This window comes from Lemur catta, chromosome 25 (genome assembly GCF_020740605.2).
Source record: "Lemur catta isolate mLemCat1 chromosome 25, mLemCat1.pri, whole genome shotgun sequence".
Taxonomy (NCBI): Eukaryota; Metazoa; Chordata; class Mammalia; order Primates; family Lemuridae; genus Lemur; species Lemur catta.
The window spans coordinates 9061806-9082642 of NC_059152.1; the positions used below are offsets into that span (position 1 = coordinate 9061806).

At 42.4% G+C, this 20837-nt stretch overlaps 1 protein-coding gene across 3 annotated transcripts in view; it reads left to right on the top strand.

The window, feature by feature from the left end:
• The window catches only part of TBCE (tubulin folding cofactor E), a 56161-nt gene that overhangs the window by 26998 nt on the left and 8326 nt on the right, over window positions 1–20837 (top strand). For all 3 annotated transcript variants that reach the window (XM_045537242.1, XM_045537243.1, XM_045537244.1), the window contains 6 exons: window positions 9345–9530; window positions 13084–13172; window positions 16863–16962; window positions 18140–18242; window positions 19693–19769; window positions 20627–20722. In XM_045537242.1, coding sequence (XP_045393198.1) covers window positions 9345–9530; window positions 13084–13172; window positions 16863–16962; window positions 18140–18242; window positions 19693–19769; window positions 20627–20722 — 651 coding nt within the window. The remainder of the gene's footprint in view (window positions 1–9344; window positions 9531–13083; window positions 13173–16862; window positions 16963–18139; window positions 18243–19692; window positions 19770–20626; window positions 20723–20837) is intronic.

The following is a 20837-nucleotide window of genomic DNA, read 5'->3' on the forward strand; positions in this document are numbered from 1 at the left end:
TTCCTCCCAACCAGTGCAGCTTCCAGTGATTTCATGAAACTCTGGCACAGAACAGAATAACATTTGCAACGGTCTAACCTCTGCTTTAACAGTGATTTTAAAGTAGAATATAGGATGGGTTTGTTAGGGAATATAGGGAATAAACGGTTTTATAGTTTACTTGCAGTGTTTCCATATTTCATCAGTGTTCCTAACTCCTGACTGGTTGAAGTGGTCATAGCAGGCATTAGTCATATCTTTCACTGAGGACCAAATAAAGTGATGGTTATGAGTGCAGCATGAAAAACCGGAGTTGAGACAAGTCCAGGCTGTGGGCTTCATTGTAGGTCTCTAAAAATAGGGTAGTTTTTTTTTTTTTCTTGACTAGTTGGTGCAACACTGAGAAGAGGATTAGGGGGTGGACTGGACCACTTTGATGGCCCCTGTAAACATGAGTTTTGATGGTTTCATGTCACTCTATTTTCTATCTGATCTTTTATATATAACCTGAGGTAAATATAGTAATCCCCTGAGGCATTATATCCATAATTAATGTTTGTAACATTATCAATTAATAGTGTTTTACAGTGTCAAAGTCAAAATAGAGAGACAAATCTCTAAAATTAACATTTTATTTGGGAAGCAAGAACTGCAATTTGGGTCATGCACACAGAGCCAGGTGGTCTTCAGTGTGTCCGAAGAGCAAAGAGAAGGTTGTAGGTTGTACAAAAAGGAGAAATAGTAGATACTGTTTTGAAAAAAGTACACTGGCACTAGTAAGATTTTGGGGAGCTGGCCAATTCTGATTGGTGAGTGGTAGCAGTGGGTAAAACTAGTCTTAGAGTCACGGCAGGTTGTTTAGCAGCTATTAGATAAAATTGGTTTCAGGCTACAACAGGCAGTTTCAGCAGTCATGCTTGTGCAAAATGTAATTCTTGGAGCAATGTTATGTGCCCCGAGTGCTTTACGATGGGCCCTCGCCTCTGATTTAGTTGGGTACAACAAGAATGACACAGTTTGTATCATCAACATTCACAACAGGTTTATCCAAAATTTATGGCTGTGAACCAGTTGTGTGTGTCTTTCCCAGGTGCTTCTGTTCTGTACCTCTTGTCTTTTGGGGAGTTGTGGGGTTCAAATACGGTAATTAACCTTGAAGTCCTCTCTACCTTGTCCCTGGACAGCAGAGTGATTTCTAGTTTTTGTCTTTGAACCCAAACTACGGAGTATGCTCTGAACGGAATTAGGTGGGTCAGTGTTCTGCCACTCAGCTTTTATCTCAATGGTTCTGTTTCCAAGCAATGAAGAGATTTTTCTTTTCTGGTGAGAAATTTTAAAATGTGACTTTTCTTCTGCACTAGTGAGTGGAATCTAACTTTAATACTTGGCATCAGAGAGGACATACTGTTCCAGACTTTGTTCATGATACTGGGCAACTTAGAAAATGGCTACTCGAGAATTGAAGAAATAAAGCCCTTGATTCATTCATCTTTCGTGTGTCTGAAGGTTGTTGTAAAGTGTTCTGAGGTTCTTGTGTGAGCATTAATGCATCCATATAAAATATTGTGCTGGTATGGTATAGAGTGTTAGGAGAGGTTTTTGTTTTGTTTTGTTTAATCATTAAATGTAATGATAGTATGTAGGCGGGGTACCTCTGCTGAAAAAGGTGATATGTTTCGTTTTTGGAAGTATCTCTTGAATCAGGGCAAAATCTAATTCTGTCACTCAAAAGCAGTCTACAACAAAATACTTACCTACTGCACCATTTTTCTCATGGGAAAACAACTTCACTAGGTCAGCTCTCTAGATATTTCCTATGAATGTTACAGGAAAGCTAAGATTTCTCCTTTCATGATGAATGATTAGTTATGCAAGCTTGCCGAAAAGAGTCTAAACATTACTGAAACAAACGGTATCAAGATCAACAACATTTATTAGAAACTTCCCAGATACCTAGCCTTTTCTAGCATCCTGCATCCAAAGCCCCAACAAGAAAGAGGCTTACTGTGGGAGTTTAGGAATCTGTTGGGGACCCTTTACCTTTGAATAGTGTTACCAGATTTAGCAAACAAAAATACTACATGCACAGTGGAATTTGGATTTAAAATAAACAGCCAGTCATTTCTTAGTATAAGTATGGGACATGCATCTGACATACTTATATTAAAAAATGATTTGCTGTTTATCTAAAATTCAAATTTAACTGGGCATCCTGAATTTTATCTGGTTCTCCTGGGGATATAGGGCAGATTGAATCTTGATAACTAGGCCTCACAAGCATCTTCTGTTTCCCACAAGGGCCTTGGTCGGGATGTTGATTTTGCTAGCAACATCTGTAATTAGTGGGCAGAAGGAAGGAACTTGAACAAGCCAAATGCTTCTAAAAGAAACATTTTTGAACTCTCGTCCCTGTGTTCCCATCCGCACCAATGTTTTTCTCTCTAGACAGGGTTCCGAATTTCAGTGTTTGGAAGCAACCTCTTTTTTTAATTTTTTTATTTTTAAGAGATAGGGTCTTATTCTGTCACCCAGGTTGAAGTGCAGTGGTGCAATCAAAGCTCACTACAGGCTCTAACTCTTGGGCTCAAGGGATCCTCCTGCATCAGTCTCCAGAGAAGCTGGAACTACAGGTGTGCATCACCACACACAGCTAATTTTCTGTAGAGACCGGGCTTTTGCTATATTGCCTAGGCTGGTCTTGAACTCCTAACCTCAAGCAATCCTCCCACCTCAGCCTCCCACTCCCAGCCTGTTTGCAACCTCTTAATCTAGAATCTCAGTGGATTCTACGTAAATTATGAAAGTTTATTTTTTGTAGATTTGCTGTTATTGATGGGCATCCATTCAGCTAGCATTTTTCGTTATTTGCTGAAGCTGTTTTATTTTTTCTGAGAAACCTGCTAGGAGTGTTCCAGAAAAGATTGTTAGTGTTAGCTTTTTGCTTGTTTTATTTTGAGACAGGGTCTTGCTCTGTTGCCTGGGCTAGAGTCCAGTGGCATAGTCATAGCTCACTGCAACCTGAAACTCACAGGCTCAAGTGATTGTCTTGCCTCAAACCTCCTGAGCAGCTGGGTGTAGAGGTGCGTCACCACATGTGGCTAATTTTTTCTATTTTTTGTAGAGATGGCTCTCATTATATTGCTTAGGCTGGTCTTGAACTCCTGGCCTCCAGTGATCCTCCTGTGTTGGCCTCCTAAAGTGCTGGGATTACAGGCATGAGGCACTGCACCTGGCCTCGTGTTAGCCTTTGATCTGTAAAGGGCATGGCATCCACTTTGCAAGTATCTGAATGAACACGATTCCTAACTTTCTTTTTATCTGCACCTAAACTCAACAGTAGTAAAGATCTCTTCCTGTTCATTACCACTGTTTTAAAAAGTAAATTTAGGACAAAATGCAAACCATGGTAATTGTGTTTTGTATTGTTATTTTCTCATTTGTCATCATTATAAATGTACTAGTTGAGGCTCTCATACTTATTTTTTCATTTAAATCACATATTTGAAAAATAAATTTTCCCATTTCTAGTTCCACCCTTCCCTTCATGGTACCCCTCTAAGGAAAACCAATACTATTTCATACTTTCATTTCACTATGAATTTTAATTTCACTATAATTTCAGATCTCACTGTTTCATAAACCAAAACCTATTTCATTAATGTGAGATTCTAAAAACAGAATAGTTTATTAGATGCAAAACTCATTCATTTGTACACATGTATGTGGATTAAGGTATATAAAGTAACATTCTAAATTGTCTAGAATTAATTTTTCCAACACCTTAGATTTATTTCACTGTCTTGTATGTCAAGTATTTAACATTAATAACATTTAATTGTCAGTAAATAAAATCTATTTTTATGTTGTCATAATAGAAAATTAAAAGAGGTAACCTAGAAGTGATATTTGTAATTTCCTTCAGAGAAAACACCTCTGTTTAAACCATAATATTTTATGGACAATGTTATGGTTTTTACATATGTTGTATTTTCAATAGTACTCCTCTTACTATACTATTTTTTTTGTTTGTTTTTGTAGGTATTTACATGTAGCATCCTGTTTGATACCTGTAGGAAAGAACCACCATCTTTTTTACCAAACTCCTACTCATCTTCTAAGACCCACCTCAGATTCCAGTTCTTTGCAGAATATCCTCTAGGGACTGGTTTTTTTTTTTTATGCTATGGATGTTTTTGGCAGGCATAAAGTAATATTTTTTAAAGCAGCAAATAAAATGTATTACAAAGGAAATCAGTAACGTTGAAATATAGCAATCAAAATATTCTAAAAAAATTAATAGCTACGTATATCTTAATTAGATATCATTAAATAGTAAGATCTACCACTGGGTCTAATGGCTACTAAATTTTGAAGCAGTGATAAGAATAAGTGATTTTTGTTTTTTTATATCTTCAACAAGTATAACGTGATACACAAATCTCTGTGATTTCCATTGGTGACAAAATGCCACGAATACTGCTCTGGTTTGTTGCCTGAATTTGTGGTTAAAGGGAATATGGGATTTTGATTAGAGGTTAGTGAAAATAGCAATCCACCTCTCCCCCATCTGTTTCAGTTAGCTATTGCTGCATTACAAACTACCCCAAAGCTTGGTGGCTTAAAATTGCTGTTTCATGGCTTATGATTCTGTGTCTCAGATTTGAGCAGGGCTTAGTGGAGACAGTTGTCACTGTTCCAAGTGATGTTGGGCTGGAGGATCCAAGATGGCCTTACACTATTGGGGACATGGTACTACTGGGTGTTGACTGGTAGGACCTTGGGTCTTCTCTAAATGGGGTCAGTCTCTCTCTCCCCATGGCCTTTCATCACAGTCTCCCCTGAGCTTCTCTACACGTGTCTGGCTTCCAAGAGGGTAAAAATGGAAACTGCAAGGTCTCTGGAGGCTTAGTCCTTCCTCTTGGTAAAAGCAAGTCACTGGGTGAGTCCAGATTCAAAAGGAGGGGAAATAGACTCTGGTGAAGGGAACAAGTGGCAAAATCATATTGCCAAAGGGCATGTGGGCTGGGAAGCACATGAGGAAATAACCTACCACAGTTCACCTTCTGGTCACAACAATTCACATTTCTTCCCCATGCAAAATTCACTCACTCCTCCTTCCAAAGGCTTACCTCCTTTCACATTGGCTCAAAGTCCAGGGGACTGTCATCTAAATTAGTTCTAGATGCAGATGAGGCTCCTTGGTACAGGTATCCTGGTGCACTTGATAGAGAGGAGCACCTCAATCCCGAGATCCGTGACGTTATGTGTACTCCTCATGCCCTACATACAGTGAGGCAATGGGTCAGCATAACTGCAGTGGACATTCCTGTTCAAAAAGAGCAAGAACAAGAAGCACGTGGCAGGCGCTCAGTGTGGCTCTGAAACCCAGCCTGCTGCCTCTTAGCAGTCCCCTTGCTCTGAGGCACAGAGCGGGCCTGCGTTTCTGCTCTTTCCAGGAAACACAAGAGCCCCGTAGGATCCTGGTAAACTAGAGATATTTGTAATATAAAAGCACCTTGAACCATTCTTGTCACATGGGAAGCCCTCAATGTTGAGTTATAACAGTATTTTCTCAATAGGTGCTGCTGCTCCAGTAGAACATTCAAAACATGGGTGTTAATGTATTTTTTACTTGTGTAAGAAAGCTTAAAAGATGAAAAATTCATAAGTTAATGATACTGGATGTCTTGAAGTTTTTGCTCACACATTTTAAAATCTTTCTTTCTTTTTTTTCCTCCTCCCCCCGCCATTTTTAAATCTGTGATTCGAAGCCGTTCAGATTTGGTTGTTGCTGTTTGTGTAGATTTGGCCTATGTGAATCCGGACGGCAAGTTCCAGGGTGGGGGATGCTGAGATCTTGGTGTTTATTCACCAAGGCTGGGTCATACTATGTCCTTTGAGCCCACAGTCAGCATTTGGCAGGGGAGGTCTTCACCCTCCCCCAAACTGCTGGGCCTAGATGGTTTGAAGGACACATCTGAGCTTGCCCAATGTGGCAGCCTTTTGGGGGGGAAGGGTAAGCATGGTAGGTTGTCACCAAAGATGGCTGCCAATAATGCCTTCCGTCCTTACTCATGCTTGGTGCTTCTCCCATGAAAAGGTGGACTCTGTCTTCCCTTCCCTTGAATCGAAGCTGGCCCATGGCTGCTCTGACAAATGACAGCAGTGATGTGTCAGTTCTGGGACTAGCCTTTACCAGGCCTTGTAGTTTCTGTTTTCACTGTCTTGGAAGCCGGTTACCACACGAGAAGTCCAAGTGCCCTATTGGGAAGAGGGGCCCCGCCAGCCCCCAACCATTCCAGCCACCCCAGCCGAAGTGCCAGTAGTCTGAGTGTAGCCATCATGAGTGGTTCCGCCTCAGCCAGCTCCCAGCTGAATGCAGTCACACCGTGACCCCAGCTGACACTGTGGAAATGGAATAACAACTCAGCTGAACCAAGCTAACCTGCAGAAATGTAAAAAATATCAAGTCATTTTTCTAAGCCACTGTGCTTTGTGGAGTTTTTATGCAGCAGTAGATGACTGAAATAGATAACTTTATGCCTGAAATTGTATATGACTTTATTGTGCTTATATTTATAACTGCATTTTCTACTAGCAAAATTATATATAGTTCATATGATCAAATTATGTCATCATCGATGGTGTAGATACTCAGGACCCCGTCTGAACAAGTTTGGGAGCTGTTGGTTAAGTTTAGAGAGTATGGCCTCTAGGTTATCCCAGTGTTTCAAAATATGTGAGTTTACTTTTAATAGTATTTTAGGTACAATAAACGTATATGAAGGACGGATAGCACATATGCCAGGCAATAAAGTAGATGGTTTATTTAATCCTTATAAGTAACCTCATGTGAATAGGGCTTTATAGATGAGAAAACTTAGGCTGACAGGTGGAAATTCAGTTGCCTGAGGTCACACAGCTAGTAAGTAATGGAGCCAGGAATTGAACTCAGATTTGTCTAACTCCAAAGCTTGTGCTGCCCCCATTTCTGGCCCCCAGCCTTACCCCCAGTTTTAGGAACATATATGTTAACTAGGGCTTTGTCTAATTTACAAAAACAAACCACTGATTTGTGTCTATAAGCCCAGACAGAAATGTGGGGAAGAACAGTGTGCTAGTGTCAGAAACCCAAGATCTTAGGTCTTGGCGATGCTACCTCTGTAACAGTAGACCTCAGTATCCCCAACGGAAATGGGGTTGGGTTAGATCAGAGTTTCTTCAAGAGTGGTTCAAGGCACACCTGCATCAGAATCCTCTGGATCTTTCTTTTAAACAAACAGATTCCTGGGCCCCAGCACAGCCCTGATCTCTGAAGTAGCTTCTGGTTAGCTTTCCAGGTGACTGTCTTCATTTCAGGTTAAGTTTGAGGAGCTCTGGACTAGGTAGTCTCTTAGGGACATCCTTTTGACCTCTTAAAAATGGTGCTGGCTATATTTAGTCTCTTTAGCTGAATGATACACCTGTAATAGTTTTTGTTAAAACACAATTGTTTTCTTTTCACTATGAGCCTTTGTTAGGGTTATAATAGCATATTTTCTTAACAGCTTCTGAGAGTCAGTTTTCCTCTGATATCACAGCAGACCGTGCAAACTCAGAGCTTGATTTTGCTGCAACACAGAGTTTAATTTCTTGCATCATCAGTTTCCCCCATTCCACTGGATTAATTTCATCAACAGAGATGTTAGATATTTTCTCCCGTCTTAAAAAACCTCCCTCTTTTTACCTGTGTACCCCTTGCACTCTTGTGCCTGTTCTCTTCTTCCCTTTTGAGTAAAAATCCTGGGGACGAGAGTAGGCCGTGCTCACTGTCCTCTTCTTCTCTGGGACTCACCCCGTCGGGCTTTTGCCCCGTTGCTGCACCCAGACCGCTCTTCGGAAGGGTGTTACCTTCATGTTGCTGGACTCGGTGGCCAGGCCTCAGCTGTCACCTTACCTTGCCTGGTCGTGGCATTGGGCACCGTTGTTCACCTTTTTCATCGGCTTCCAGGACACCACACTCTGAGTTTCTAACTACCTCCTAGCCACTTCCTCCCACCTGGGGCATCGGTCCTCACTTTTGGGGATCACAAGTCCCTTTTATAGTCTGGTAATCGCTATGAACTCCGTTCCTAGAAAAAAATGTATATATGTTTACATTGACAATATTTCATAAATATTATTTTTCATCCTTTTTAATTATGGTGACTTCTACGAAGGTCTAATTTCTTTTAGAGTTAATGGTTTAAGCTGAAATAGTGTTTATAATGCAATTTCAAATAATTCATTGTTTATTTTCTAAAGTGATCAAATTATAATAACATTTACAACTGTTTTATAAGGCATAATTAGATTTTCCTGAAGATAATGATTGCGATGATATAAGGAATGCTGGAGTTTAATGAGTTTAAAGAATCTATTTTGAGTCTCTTAGAAAGCCTGACAGAGGGGTCATTACCTAGAGCAATATAATTAATATTTCTATTAAATCCTGCTAGAGATTATTACTAAAAATTGCCATGAAACCGAACATGAATTGTATTCTATAGTTTCATGGACTTCTTCCCACATGCTCTCTTTTATCCCATATTTAAGCTTTTAAAGTGTATTTAAGTTTGTCACCATTTAAAAGATTTTGAATATAATCCTCTCACCAACAAATGTTTTCATTTCTTTGTGTCCTTATCCAATCTTTGTCCATATGTAGATATATGGTTCCTCTCTTGCTGTGTCAGGTACAATCTGTGCTCAATTTTTGTAAATCTCAGCATTATTTTGCAAGTAATTTTAAAAAGTGTCACAGATAGAATTTTTAAATGACCACATCTATCTGGATTACTTAATAGTTCCTATCCAGCTGGGCATTTTTATGGTTTCCAGAGTTCCTCAATTACAAATAAATGCTATTAGACAAAATCTTTGTAAATGCAATTTTGTTTTTGTTTTTAAATTATTGCCTGCTGACAGATTCCCAGGAGTATGGTTATACAAGCATAGGCAAACCAAACCTTGCAGTCTTTGAGTTTTATGTTTTTTCTGTATTTTTTGCCAGTTTTATTGAAAATAGTTTAATTATTTGAATTTGTATTTCTTAATCATTAGCAAGATAGAACTTTCCCCCATGGATTTAATACTTTTGTTTTCTCTAATGTGAATTATCTGCTCCATATTTCTTGTGTATTTATCTGTAGAGATTTTACATGCATAAGCTCAGAGCCCTTTATGATCCATCATATTGATTATATATTTATCTTTAACACATTATGTTCTCTTATGCTGATTTTGATTTTTCAGTACATAGAAATTTTTGAAAACCTTCAGAACACCGCACCTTGACCCTTCTTGACGGATAGTATTTTCTGTGTTTCATTTTTCTGCTTTTCCAGGCACCCAACAGGAGGATCCTTTATTCGTCCTAACAAGGTAAATTTTGGAATAGACTTTCTTACTGCAGTTAAGAACCGCTATGTGTTAGAAGATGGACCAGAGGAAGATGGAAAAGAGCAAGTCGTTATCATCGGAAGTAGACCTGTGGAAACTGTCGGCTTTGACTCTGTTGTAAAACAGCAAAGGTAAGCGGACTTGACAGTGGTAGAGCTGCCTTTTAAGGCTTCGTCAAGATTGTCCTGTCTCTGCAGACAGTGAATTGAAATCTGAGGAATCCAAGGATTGAGGATTCAGGGAGATTAAAATTCTTATTTTAGCACAGGAATAGTGGATTTTTCTAGATTGTAATTGAAACATCGATTTGCCCATTATTAATATTTACACAGTATTATCTTGTGTTGATTAATTACTAAGTAACATTTCGGTCCTTTTCCATTTCACGATATTTCCAGTTGGATGATAAGTTAGTGGAAAAGATGTCCAAATTGTCACCTGTGCCATGGACAGTGCTGCCACCGTGCAGGAGGGGTAGTTCCCACCTCTGGCCGCACATCTTTGTCACCTGGGGAGCTTTGAAAATGCAAAATCCTGCGTCACATCCCAGACCTGCTGAATCAGAATTTTGGGATATGGGCTCCAGGAGTTTGCTTATAAAAAGGGCCCCAGTCTGAGGGGCTCTAAATAATACATTTTAAAACTGCTGTACCAGAGCATCTGTTTTCTCTGAAACGCTGTGCAGTGACTCACTACTCGTCCCAGTGAACTGCTTGCATCAGAGAGAGTGGAAGCTGATATTTATACAAAACCAGTCATAGCTGCACGAGAACCTGCCGGGTCACTCAGCTGTAGTGATGGTTAGTGCTGTGGAGTTTGACCTGGGCCAGGCATCCAAGGAGTGGCCCCGTCGTGGCTACTGGGGAGAGTAGACTTGTGACCACTTGGCACAGGCCTGCAGTTTTTACTTTCAGTCGCCAAAGTGAAAGAATTAAGGTGTAGTTCTGTCCAAAGTAAATTTCTTTCCCACCTTTTATTACTGTAGTTATTAAGATTTAACATAATACAAAATTAAAGTGCACTTGGGACAGTGTTGAGGAATAAATACATTTCTCACACCTCTACTCTTGAGCATAGATGGCCCTCGTTAAAAAAAAAACTCAGAATAAATCAAGATTTCAGAAAAAAGGAGCAACTTGACTGTTTTTTAAATTATAAAACAATATACATTCACTGTTGAGAATTTAGAAAATACAAATTTAAGAAAAGAAAGTCACAAGTAATGCCTCTGCCTAGAGATAACTATCATGAACCTTTTTTTGCTGTTTTATCCTACTTATTTACTTGGATTTAAAGAACCATATGCTTCATAGGGTTTGAGTTCTTTGCTTTATTTTTTCCATTTAAAATACAAATATTGGCCAGACACAGTGGCTCATGTCTATGACCCTAGCACTTATAGGAGGCCGAGCCAGGATTGTTTGAGGCCAGGAGTTCAAGACCAGCATGAGCAACATAGCGAGACCCTTTGTATCTACAAAACAGAAAAATTAGCTGGGGGTGGTGGCACATGCCTGTGGTCCCAGCTACTCAGGAGGCTGAGACAGGAGGATCCGTTGAGCCCAGGAGTTTGAGGTTGCAGTGAGCTATAATGATGCCACTGCATTCTAGCTCCAGTAACAGGGTGAGGTCCTGTCTCAAAAAAAAATAAAAAATAAATATTTAAATATCTTTTACCCCAAAGAGTCACTTTTTTTCTTATTGGTTAATCTCTTTCCAAGAATATTATGAGCTCTGAGACTATTAACAAATTGTAAACAGACTTTCTTCCACTAGTTTATAAATGACTACATAGCTCATGAATTTTCCTGGTGACTGACCCTACTACTTGAGTATTATTGCATTTAATAATTTACTAGTGCCTTTCTTGACTGAAAGGATAAAATTGTTGAGATTCTGTAGCAATCTCTTATGTTGGCCAGAGATTAATTTAGTAAATTAAGAAATTGAGGCGGCTTGGCACCAAGTGTTGGAGTGAGGCCCAGTTCCGATGCAAGCTAAGCCACTTCTGCCTTTGACTAGTTAGAGGTAGTTACTTATCATTTCTAAGCTTCAGTTTCCTCATTTACAAAATAATGCTCAAGATGTTAGCGCAGTTGCAAATAACAAATGAGATTCTGCAATTAGTGGTAGCTGTCATTGTTAGGAATTGAAGCTTCTACTTTCAGCCATTGTCTTATAGCCTTAATAGTACCCAGCTGACTGGCTTTGAGTTTGTGCCGCTAAGAAAAGACTTACACAATAAAGGAATCCAAAGCAAATAAAAACCATTATGTGTCATTTCTCTTGGAGATGGTTTTGGCTCTGGAATGATGCGTGTATTGAGACTCGGGTCCCCAAGCCTTGTGCCAAGTTGTGCTGGCAGGGAAGGATGTTTTACATTTTAGAGGGAAATAGCGACATCTGTCAGACACAGTGCAAACTACTAGTTTGAGGTAGTTCACAGTTTCATGAGATTCCTACAATTCCTTTCAATGATGTCATATTCCTGCAAAGCTGGGTTTTGGGCAATTGCTATAATAAGTATTTGTGTACATCTATTATACATTAATAAAGAAAATATGTGGGTTTGTTTTTTTTTTTTTAAAGCAAGTGTCTCTTGAAAATCAACGTGGAACAGGAGATGAAATTATTTCATTTAGCATAATATCCTCAAGGTTCATCCACGTTGTAGCGTGTGTCAGAATTTCCTTCCTTTTTAAGGTTGAGCAATATATCACTGTATGTACATACCACATTTGGTTTATCCATTCATTTGCCCGTGGACACTTGGGTTGTTTGTACCTTTGACAGTTGTCAATAATGCTGCTGTGAGCTTGTGTGTGTACCCCACAGCATTTTAAAGATGTGAAGTCTGAGGCACAGAGATGTTAATTAACTTGCCCAAAGCCGAAGGAGATGATGGAATTGAGATTTGAACCCAGGGAGTCAGGTTCCAGATTCTGTTCTTAGACATTATAATATGTGGATTCTTTTAATGAATAGAAAATACAGATTTTCTATACTTAAAAAATGGTTCCTGAGAATAGTAAAGCTGAAGCTATGCACACTGTCTAGCATGTATCTCTAGGGACCGTGACATGCAGGAAGTATTCAATAGTGTTTACTTCAATATGATTGTAAACAGTCTGAATGTCAACAGAAGAGTAAATAAATTGTCGTCTATTCATATAGTGAAAAACTATAAGGTATATGTAGTATACCTGGAGCTCCATGTGTCAATATGGCTGACTCTCACTGCTGAACAATATACTGTTGAGGAAAAAGTAAGTTGCAAAGAGGCTCTATATAGTAGACTACCGTTTCTATCAAACTTCATAATATGCAAAAATGCCCTAATTGCTTAGGGATATGGGAATATATAGTAAGAGTATTAAGAAATGTTTAAGATTAAATACACCCCAAATGTAGTGTAGGTTGCCCGGGGGCATGGGGGAGGACAGGACTGTGTCATGCTGAGGGACCCAGAGGACCTCAGTTGCATTTGTAATGTCTGCAATGTTTTCTTTTTTCTTTTTCTTTTTTTTTGTAATGCTTTATTTCTTAATTCGGGCGCTGAATTACTAGTATTTGTATATTACTTTTGGTACATTTTTGTATGTCTGAAATGCTGTTTAATTGTTTAAAGGGCCACTGGGTAGCATGCGTGTTTATGTGTCCGTGTGAACTCTGTTTCTCACGCAGTCAGCTGAGCAAGTTGCAAGACATTTCTCTGAGGAACTGTGCAGTCAGTTGTGCTGGTGAAAAAGGAGGAATTGCCAAGGCGTGTCCTAGTATCCTTTCACGAATAGCTTGTTACTGGAATCTGACTTTGGATGTGACACTTGTGCCCCCCACACCTCAAGTTGCCTGCCCAGTGCCCATTCTCTCTGACTTTCTTCCTAATAGCAATTCAGTTTTGCTTGGGGCAGCCGCTGCCCACATAAATCACTTACCTTCCCGGACCCCTTTGCTTGCACGGTGCCAGCAGCCAAGGCGATGTGAGGTGGGGTCTCTAGATGGGGCTTCTTGGTCCTGCCTGGCTGGCCTATGCCCGTTGCCTTCACCTTCCTTCCTGCCTGGAGTGCGGACGGAATGCCCAGCGCCTCGGCAGCCTGATCTCTGCATAGTAATTTGTGCAAAAGATGGCAGTTTATGACTGATTTTATCTGAGTCAAGAGATGCCAGATGAGGTTATCGGTAGTTAGTGAAATGTTCTGACAGTGTGGTGACGGCAGTTAGAGCAGAGCTTCCCCACCTGGGGTACCTGAGATAGCCCCTTGGGGGTCTGTTGGGACCCAGGGCAGCTGCAGTCTGAGCTGGTCGCCTCTGCAGCCCCTCTGCTGGCACCAGTGGGCCGCACAGTGTGGCCGTTTCCCCAGGGGAGGCAGGGGGGCGGGGGATGGGATCGCAGTGGCTGCAGAGAAGAGTTTGGTAAGGAGCAGACGGCCGCAGAACTGTCTGGAGCATGTGTGTGCTGCCTGGCTTGCGTCTAAGTGATCTCAGGAGATCGGTAATTGGGGGTTCCTGACCAGGAAAAGACCTGCTCAGGAGATGGGTTTGGGAATGCAGGTGGTTTGGTGGATCGGAGTTGTCAGCTGTGTACCGGAAAATCAGCATATTGCTTGTTTATATTGCTCTTTCCTGGAGAAAAACGTCCCCCGAGACAGGAAGAAATGAGGTTTTGTGAGATAATCAAGTCGCGCTTGGTATTTGCAGATACAGTGATGAATGTCTTGCAGCTCCGGATTGAATTCCTGCCAGAAGCTGACATGTTGCCTCGTGTGTTTAATCCGGGCATCTTCCTTTGGATTGATCTCCTCGCTCTGTGAGGTCGTTCGCTCAGTTGGAACGCAAGGCATTATTTTCTACACCACCTGCACCCCACATTCTTCTAAAGTCTTAGGTCAGGGGTCAGCAAGCTTTTCCTTACAGGGTCAAATTATAGGCTGGGCACAGTGGCTCGTACATGTAATCCAGCACTTTGGGAGGCCGAGGTGAGAGGATCACTGGCACCCAGGAGTTGGAGGCTGCAGTGAGCTATGATGGCGCCACTGCACTCCAGCCTGGGTGGCAGAGTGAGACAGTGTCCCCCCACCCCCCCCAAGGCCGGATAGTGAATACTTTAGGCCTATGGGCCCACAGGCAACATCGAGGACATTACCATTTGAAATGTAAAAGCCACTCTTAGCTTTTGGGCTGGGACAAACTGGCCGGATACTGATGCAGGCCAGAGTTGGCTGGGTCTGGAGCCGTCCCTTTCTCCGCATGCCCGCCCTTCCTGGGTCCTGACCTACGTGCACAGCTTCCTCATTGTTCCTGCCTCAGATTGTTCCCTTTCCAACCCGTCCTCTGCAGTGCTCTTTCTCCATGTTTCATCCGTGTGTGACCACTCCCTGTTGCATCGTGGGGTGTGATAAACTGGGTTTTGGATGAAGACAGAGTTGTGTTTACATTCATACTTGTTAATTCGCACACGGTTACAGTGATCTGCCGGCCCTGTGCCTCAGTTCTTTCTCCTGCGAGAAGGAGCACGAGACAGCAGCCGGCCTCGGGCCGGGGCCTGGTCAGCAGCAGCACCGGGGTCCGGGGGTCGGTGGTCGTGGTGATTTTTATTGAGCCTTGGTGCTCTTCTCTCCTCACTGGCCACTCCTCCTCAGTGTCTTTTGCGGGACCCTCCTCTGGACGCAATGTTGGGGGTGACCCAAGACTCAGACCTTTGACCCCTGGCTTCCCAGGGAGGCCTTCTGGGGCGTGGCTGGGCCGCCTCGCGGCCGCTCCCCATTCACTCCTGTCTCTCCGGCTGCTTATCTGATATCCCTGTCCGGGCGGCTGGCGGTCATCTCAAATCTAGCATGTCCCAAACCAGGGCCCCTCAAACCTGCCCGTCTGTAGCCATCCCCTCTTAGTAAATGACAGTTCCATCTGCACAGGCCACAAACCTTGAAGTTATCCTTAATGCTCCTTTTTTCTCACATCCCACACCAAAATCCATTGGCAGATCGTGTCAGCTCCTCTTCTGGATTAGGATACCCAGTCTGACATCTCCCGTCCCCTTCAGTGCCACCAGTCTGGTCGGAACGTCCTGACTAGACTTCCTGTCCTCTGTTTCCCTGCAATCTGTGGCTCAGTCGGCAGCAGTGACCTTGTAAAGCCCCAGGGCAGATCCCATTGCTGCTCCAAACCCTCCAGTAGTTCCCACTTCAGGCGGAGACTGGCCAAGACTGCAGAGTGGCCTGCAAGGCCCTTTATGATCTGGCCTGGCCCCCCGGTGGCCTTGGTGACCTTGTATCCAGCACCTCAACCCCACCTGCTCCAGGCCCCCTGGAGCTGGTGACCCCTGTCGTTGGCTGAACCCGTTCTCACCCCAGGCCCTTGCTCTTTGCCATCCCCAGCCTGGGAGACCCTTTCCCAAGTGGCATTCCCTCATTTCCTTCCGTCCTCTGCTCAGGTGCCGTCTTGTTAGGGGAGGTGGTCTTCCCTGTAAAATGCCCACCCCCTTTCCTGTGTGCCTGCTCTGTCGCTCTGAGCATGCCTGTCTCTGACACCCTGTGGAGGCTCTTGCTTCGAAATTGTCTCTTCCCCATTGAGACTTCACTCCCTGCAATACTCCTGGCCCTCAGTGATTCCTCGTGGACTAGATGAGTGAACTGAATAATTTCCCAGTATTTCAGATTAGAGAGTAAGGTCTTCCTTTAGCTGGTCCAGTCCTGCTCCAGGCTCCTCTTCCATCTCTTGGTGGGGACTTTGCTCAGCTTTGTCCCTTCCAGTGGCACTGCCCACGTGCCTCGCTCCTTGCTAGAGGGCACACCTGCCCGTCAGCTAGGGTACCCGAGCCGGGATCTGACCTTTGCTTTTCCCATCCTGCTGGTTTACCCTTCGCTGAGCCCCTCTGTCAGAGGGGGGGGCGTTTGTCATAACTGCTTTCAGGCCCCGGGAGACCCTCTGAACCCCCGGATCATTCTTAGCACTTGTGAACATTTGTCTGAGCTAACCCCTGTTCTCTGTCCTGGAGGTGATGCTGCTTATTTGGGCATTCCTGTAGGCCGAGTGTGCGCCACAGGAGAAGGTCAGGAGAAGGTCATGAGCATGGCGAGGCTTGCAGCTGCCGAGCAGTGCCGAGGGCAAGGCCTGCAGGTACACCTTAGGTGCTTAATAAATCAGTTACCATCACTGCGTTTCCCCTGCTCCCCCTTTGTAGGATAGTGCTAGATGGTTTAGTGTTGGGACATTTGGTTCTTATTTATTTGATTGTAGATGTTTGTCTCAAGTTTTGAGTTTATGACAATGAACTTTTTAGTTTCTTAATGAGCAGTTGGGTAATTTACAAGATAGAAATATTACACGCTCATGACAAAATTTCCAGCAGAATAGGAGGGTATAAAGTCAAAAGTTCAAGATCCCATGCTCCAGAATCAAGAGTAAGTACTTTTATGTCTTTTATGAATCTTTTGAAATTACTGTTTCTTAACCTGTGCTTTTAGATATTAGAAAGGTAGATTTGTCAAAAAACCTGTTGTCATCGTGGGATGAAGTGATACATATTGCGGATCAGCTCAGACACCTGGAAGATGTTAATCTCAGGTACGAACTCTTGGTTGCTACTTGTCACTGTGGAACTCCTGCCGTCTCCTTGCTCCTTCACGGTGTCTCTGTGCAATGGGGAGGGGAAGATGAACGGAATTGAGGCCAGCTGATAGACATTTTAATTCAGGCAGATTTTGGCTTACTTGAATTTACCTAAATTTAACTTAGTCTTCAAGGGCACATTGATTGTTATAGTCTTGGAATTGGTCATATGAGGTGATTCATTACTAAGAAACGTGTTTTGCTGTTGACTGGGTGGGGGATGAGGTAGGTTGACATTGAGCTGAAAGAGCTTCATATTTCTTGTAAGCCTGACCATAAAATACGGAACATTGGGGAGGTGATGTTTGGTTGGGGAGTAGGAGAGGAGAGATGATGTTATTCATATGAAAAGTAACTGTTTGTTTGGAAGCTTCTAGCATTTAATTGCGTTAGGTATAAGTTCATTGGGATACTGTTTACTTCAGTTTTGATAAGGATTTTTCACTAATATACCTATTTTACTAATGTCACAGTTTTCCAGGCCTCCCTAAACACTTGATTAGTTTTAATCTCAGAACCTACCTTTCCAAGGGCTTAGCCAGGCTTTCCCTTTCACACTTGAACCAACTTTCCGCACACAGGTGAGTTGTACCTGGCCGAGGCAGGTACGATATAGTCGGTAGTCAGGCCTAAACTAGTTGTGTTCCCTAACAGAACAAATGGGGGTAATTTGACCCGTGGTGTCTCTTCTGGAAATAGGGGCTGATGCTTTTTAATGTTATCTCCTTTCAAAGTGACTGTCAAGATCAAGTACTTTCTGATAGCAGGCTACTGAGAGGGAATTGAAAGGGCAGTAACGTATTTCAGCCATCCTAGCCGCAGGGCAGGCTGCGTTTAGAGGCAGAATTCCAGCCCCCGATCTCGCGTATGAGCAGGACTCTTGCGAACAGGATTCACTTTGCAATGCCCGGAGCCGCACGCAGTGAAGCCGGAAGCCCACCGCCCCACGCGGCCACCCTACCCCTGTGACATCCTCTTGTGTGTCAGCTACTAGGAAGTTGTATGTTGTAACTATGAAAAATGAGGTTGTCTTGACTCACTTTGTTTTTAATAGAATTTCAATTAAGTCCCAGGTTGTCACTTTCAGTGTTTAAGCTGGGTCTCCTGTACTGTATTTTCTTTTTCCACACAGTGAAAATAAACTCAGATGTCCCTCTGGTTCCTCACCTCTAACCGGAGCATTTTCCGCACTGAAGGTTTTAGTCCTTAATCGGACGGGAATAACGTGGGCTGAGGTAATCCTATTTCTTTGGTTTATCACACCATGATAAGTGATTAAAATTTTTTGATTTAATAGGGAATTGAAGTCCAAATGTGGCTTCATTTTAATCATCCTGTTATCCACATAATAGGATTTTTAAACTGCCTTATAGAAAGGAGTTAAAAAATCACTATGTTTAAGTAGAATTTAATATCTAGGAATCCGCATTCTCTCTCTCAGCTCACTTTGGTTTGTTCTAGTGTCTTTCTGTACAGTAGCACTCCGTCATGGTGTGCAGGAGCTATGTGCTGAGCTTTTCAAAGCTGTAGTGTTGGCTGCTTATAGAGCTCCCTGAGTTTTCCTGGAGTTTTTCCTGGACGTTTCCAAGCTGCAGAAAGGTTCTCTTGTGTGAAGTTTGGCTCCTAGAATCCGCTGTTGCCCACAGCTGGGCTCAAAGTGGACTCGTGTGTGTCCTCGGCACAGCACTACTTGTATCCGGTACTGCTGTTTGCTGTCAGGGGTTTATTGACTTCACACACCAGAATATTCCATCTTCAAACCACGCTTGTAGAAACACATCCCCAGCCATGTTCATCCACGTAATGCCACAGAGGCAGCTCAGTGACAGACAGTGCCCTTTAACTTGTGCCCTTAACGTGCCCATAGCCCTGGAGCATCTTTTCTGGGGTTCTTTCCGGGTGAAGTGCGCACTCCCTCCTCAGGTATAGATTTAGCCTTAAACTAGGGCACGAAGAAATTCTGGCAGTGGGCCGGGCATCGTGGCTCACACCTGGAATCCTAGCACTTTGGGAGGCTGAGGTGGGAGGATCGCTTGAGCCCAGGAGTTTGAGACCAGCCTGGACAACATAGCTAGACTCCATCTGTACAAAAATGAAAAAAAAAGTAGCCAGGCATGTGGCACACACCTGTAGTCCCAGCTACTCGAGAGGCTGAGGGGGGAGGATTACTTGAGCCCAGTAATTTGAGGGTGCAGTGAACTATGATCACGCCACTGCACCCCACCTTGGCTGACAGTGGGACCCTGTCCCTTAAATAATAATTGAGAAATTTTGTCTAATTAGCATATTCTTTACAAGCCAAGATTGGCATTTAGCATTGAGGAAAGGTATTATATGTAACATCAGTTTCCTCCTTTGGTTAAGCATACCCTGTCAAATGGTAAGAACGTGTTCAGTCGGCATCTCCGGTTCCACTCTGGAACTGCCTCACCTAAACCGCGCATTGACACCTACCTTGATGGGCTCAAAGTACCAAGAATGTGTGCTCCTATGGCACTAAAATGCGGCCCTTTAGCATTTTAATTTCTTACCCCTTCACCGCGACTCTGGGCCTGAAATACAGTCTGTATGAGCTGTCCACGAGTTACTCACTGAACTGAATTCCCATGGGGAGGCTGTAGTGAGGAATACGGGGAGAAACCACCTGTAGGGGCTGCTTCACTCTGACTCGAGTTTCCCTTCCAGGTGCTCCGCTGTGCCTCTGCGTGCCCTGTCCTCGAGGAGCTGTACCTCGAGTCTAATGACATTGTCATTTCAGAAAGGTACAAGGGTTTACTTAAATGCATCTGTCACCACTGAGTCGTTCTGAATAAATAAGTGGCCTTCATTATGTCTCACATTAATTTTTAGAAGGATTTGCAAATAAGAATTAGGAAAAAAATGCCTATTATTCATTGCCTTCACAAATTAGAATGTCAACTAAAACTTCACTAATTGGTTTTAATTGAGGGAAACTCATCAGATTTAAATATTTGTGAAGACATGAATTTTATTAGTTTTACATAAATGTATTTAACTTGCTGTTTCTGAATGGAAGTTCTGTACGATGTGCTATAAAGATTAAATAATGCATTTTTAATTAGCATTAACTGTTTAAGGTCAGTTTACTAAAGTATATGTAAAAGCTTGTTCCCCTAAATAAGTATGTTGTTGCTTCATCTCCCTCTGTTAAATTACTGTGTAAAATAAACTTAAGCATGGAAAAATTTACAACAGATTGTCAGTGAAAGGATTGAAATTAATAAGATCTTATTGTACAGAATGGTTTCATTTATTATTACAAGTGAATGCAGATTTTTAAAATTAAACTTTTTATTTTGAAATAATTGTGGATTCCCATGCAGCTACAGGAAGTAATATACAAAGATCACCATACCCATTACCCAGTTTCCCTCATTGGTAACAAGTTGCAAAACTATGGGATGGTAGCACGAGCAGGACACTGATACAGTCGGGAACATTTCCATCACAAGGATCCCTCCGGTTGCCCTTTTATAATAATCCACTTGCCTCTTACTCCCAACCTTCCGTAATGCCAAATGCAGGTATTTTAAGGCTGTATCTTTGAAAATAATTAAGAGATTAATTCACATTGAAAAAAATTTTATTTTCCACATAGGCCAACTGATGTTCTACAGACTGTCAAGTTGTTAGACCTTTCTTCGAATCACTTAATTGATGAAAGTCAGCTGTTTCTGATAGCGTATCTGCCCAGGTAACTGGCTCCTACGTGCCTGTCACAATAGTGCTTAGTCGATTTTTAGTGAATGAATTTTCATATGCTGCATATACTTTCTCAATAGAAATACGATGGAATTCTTACAGAGAGT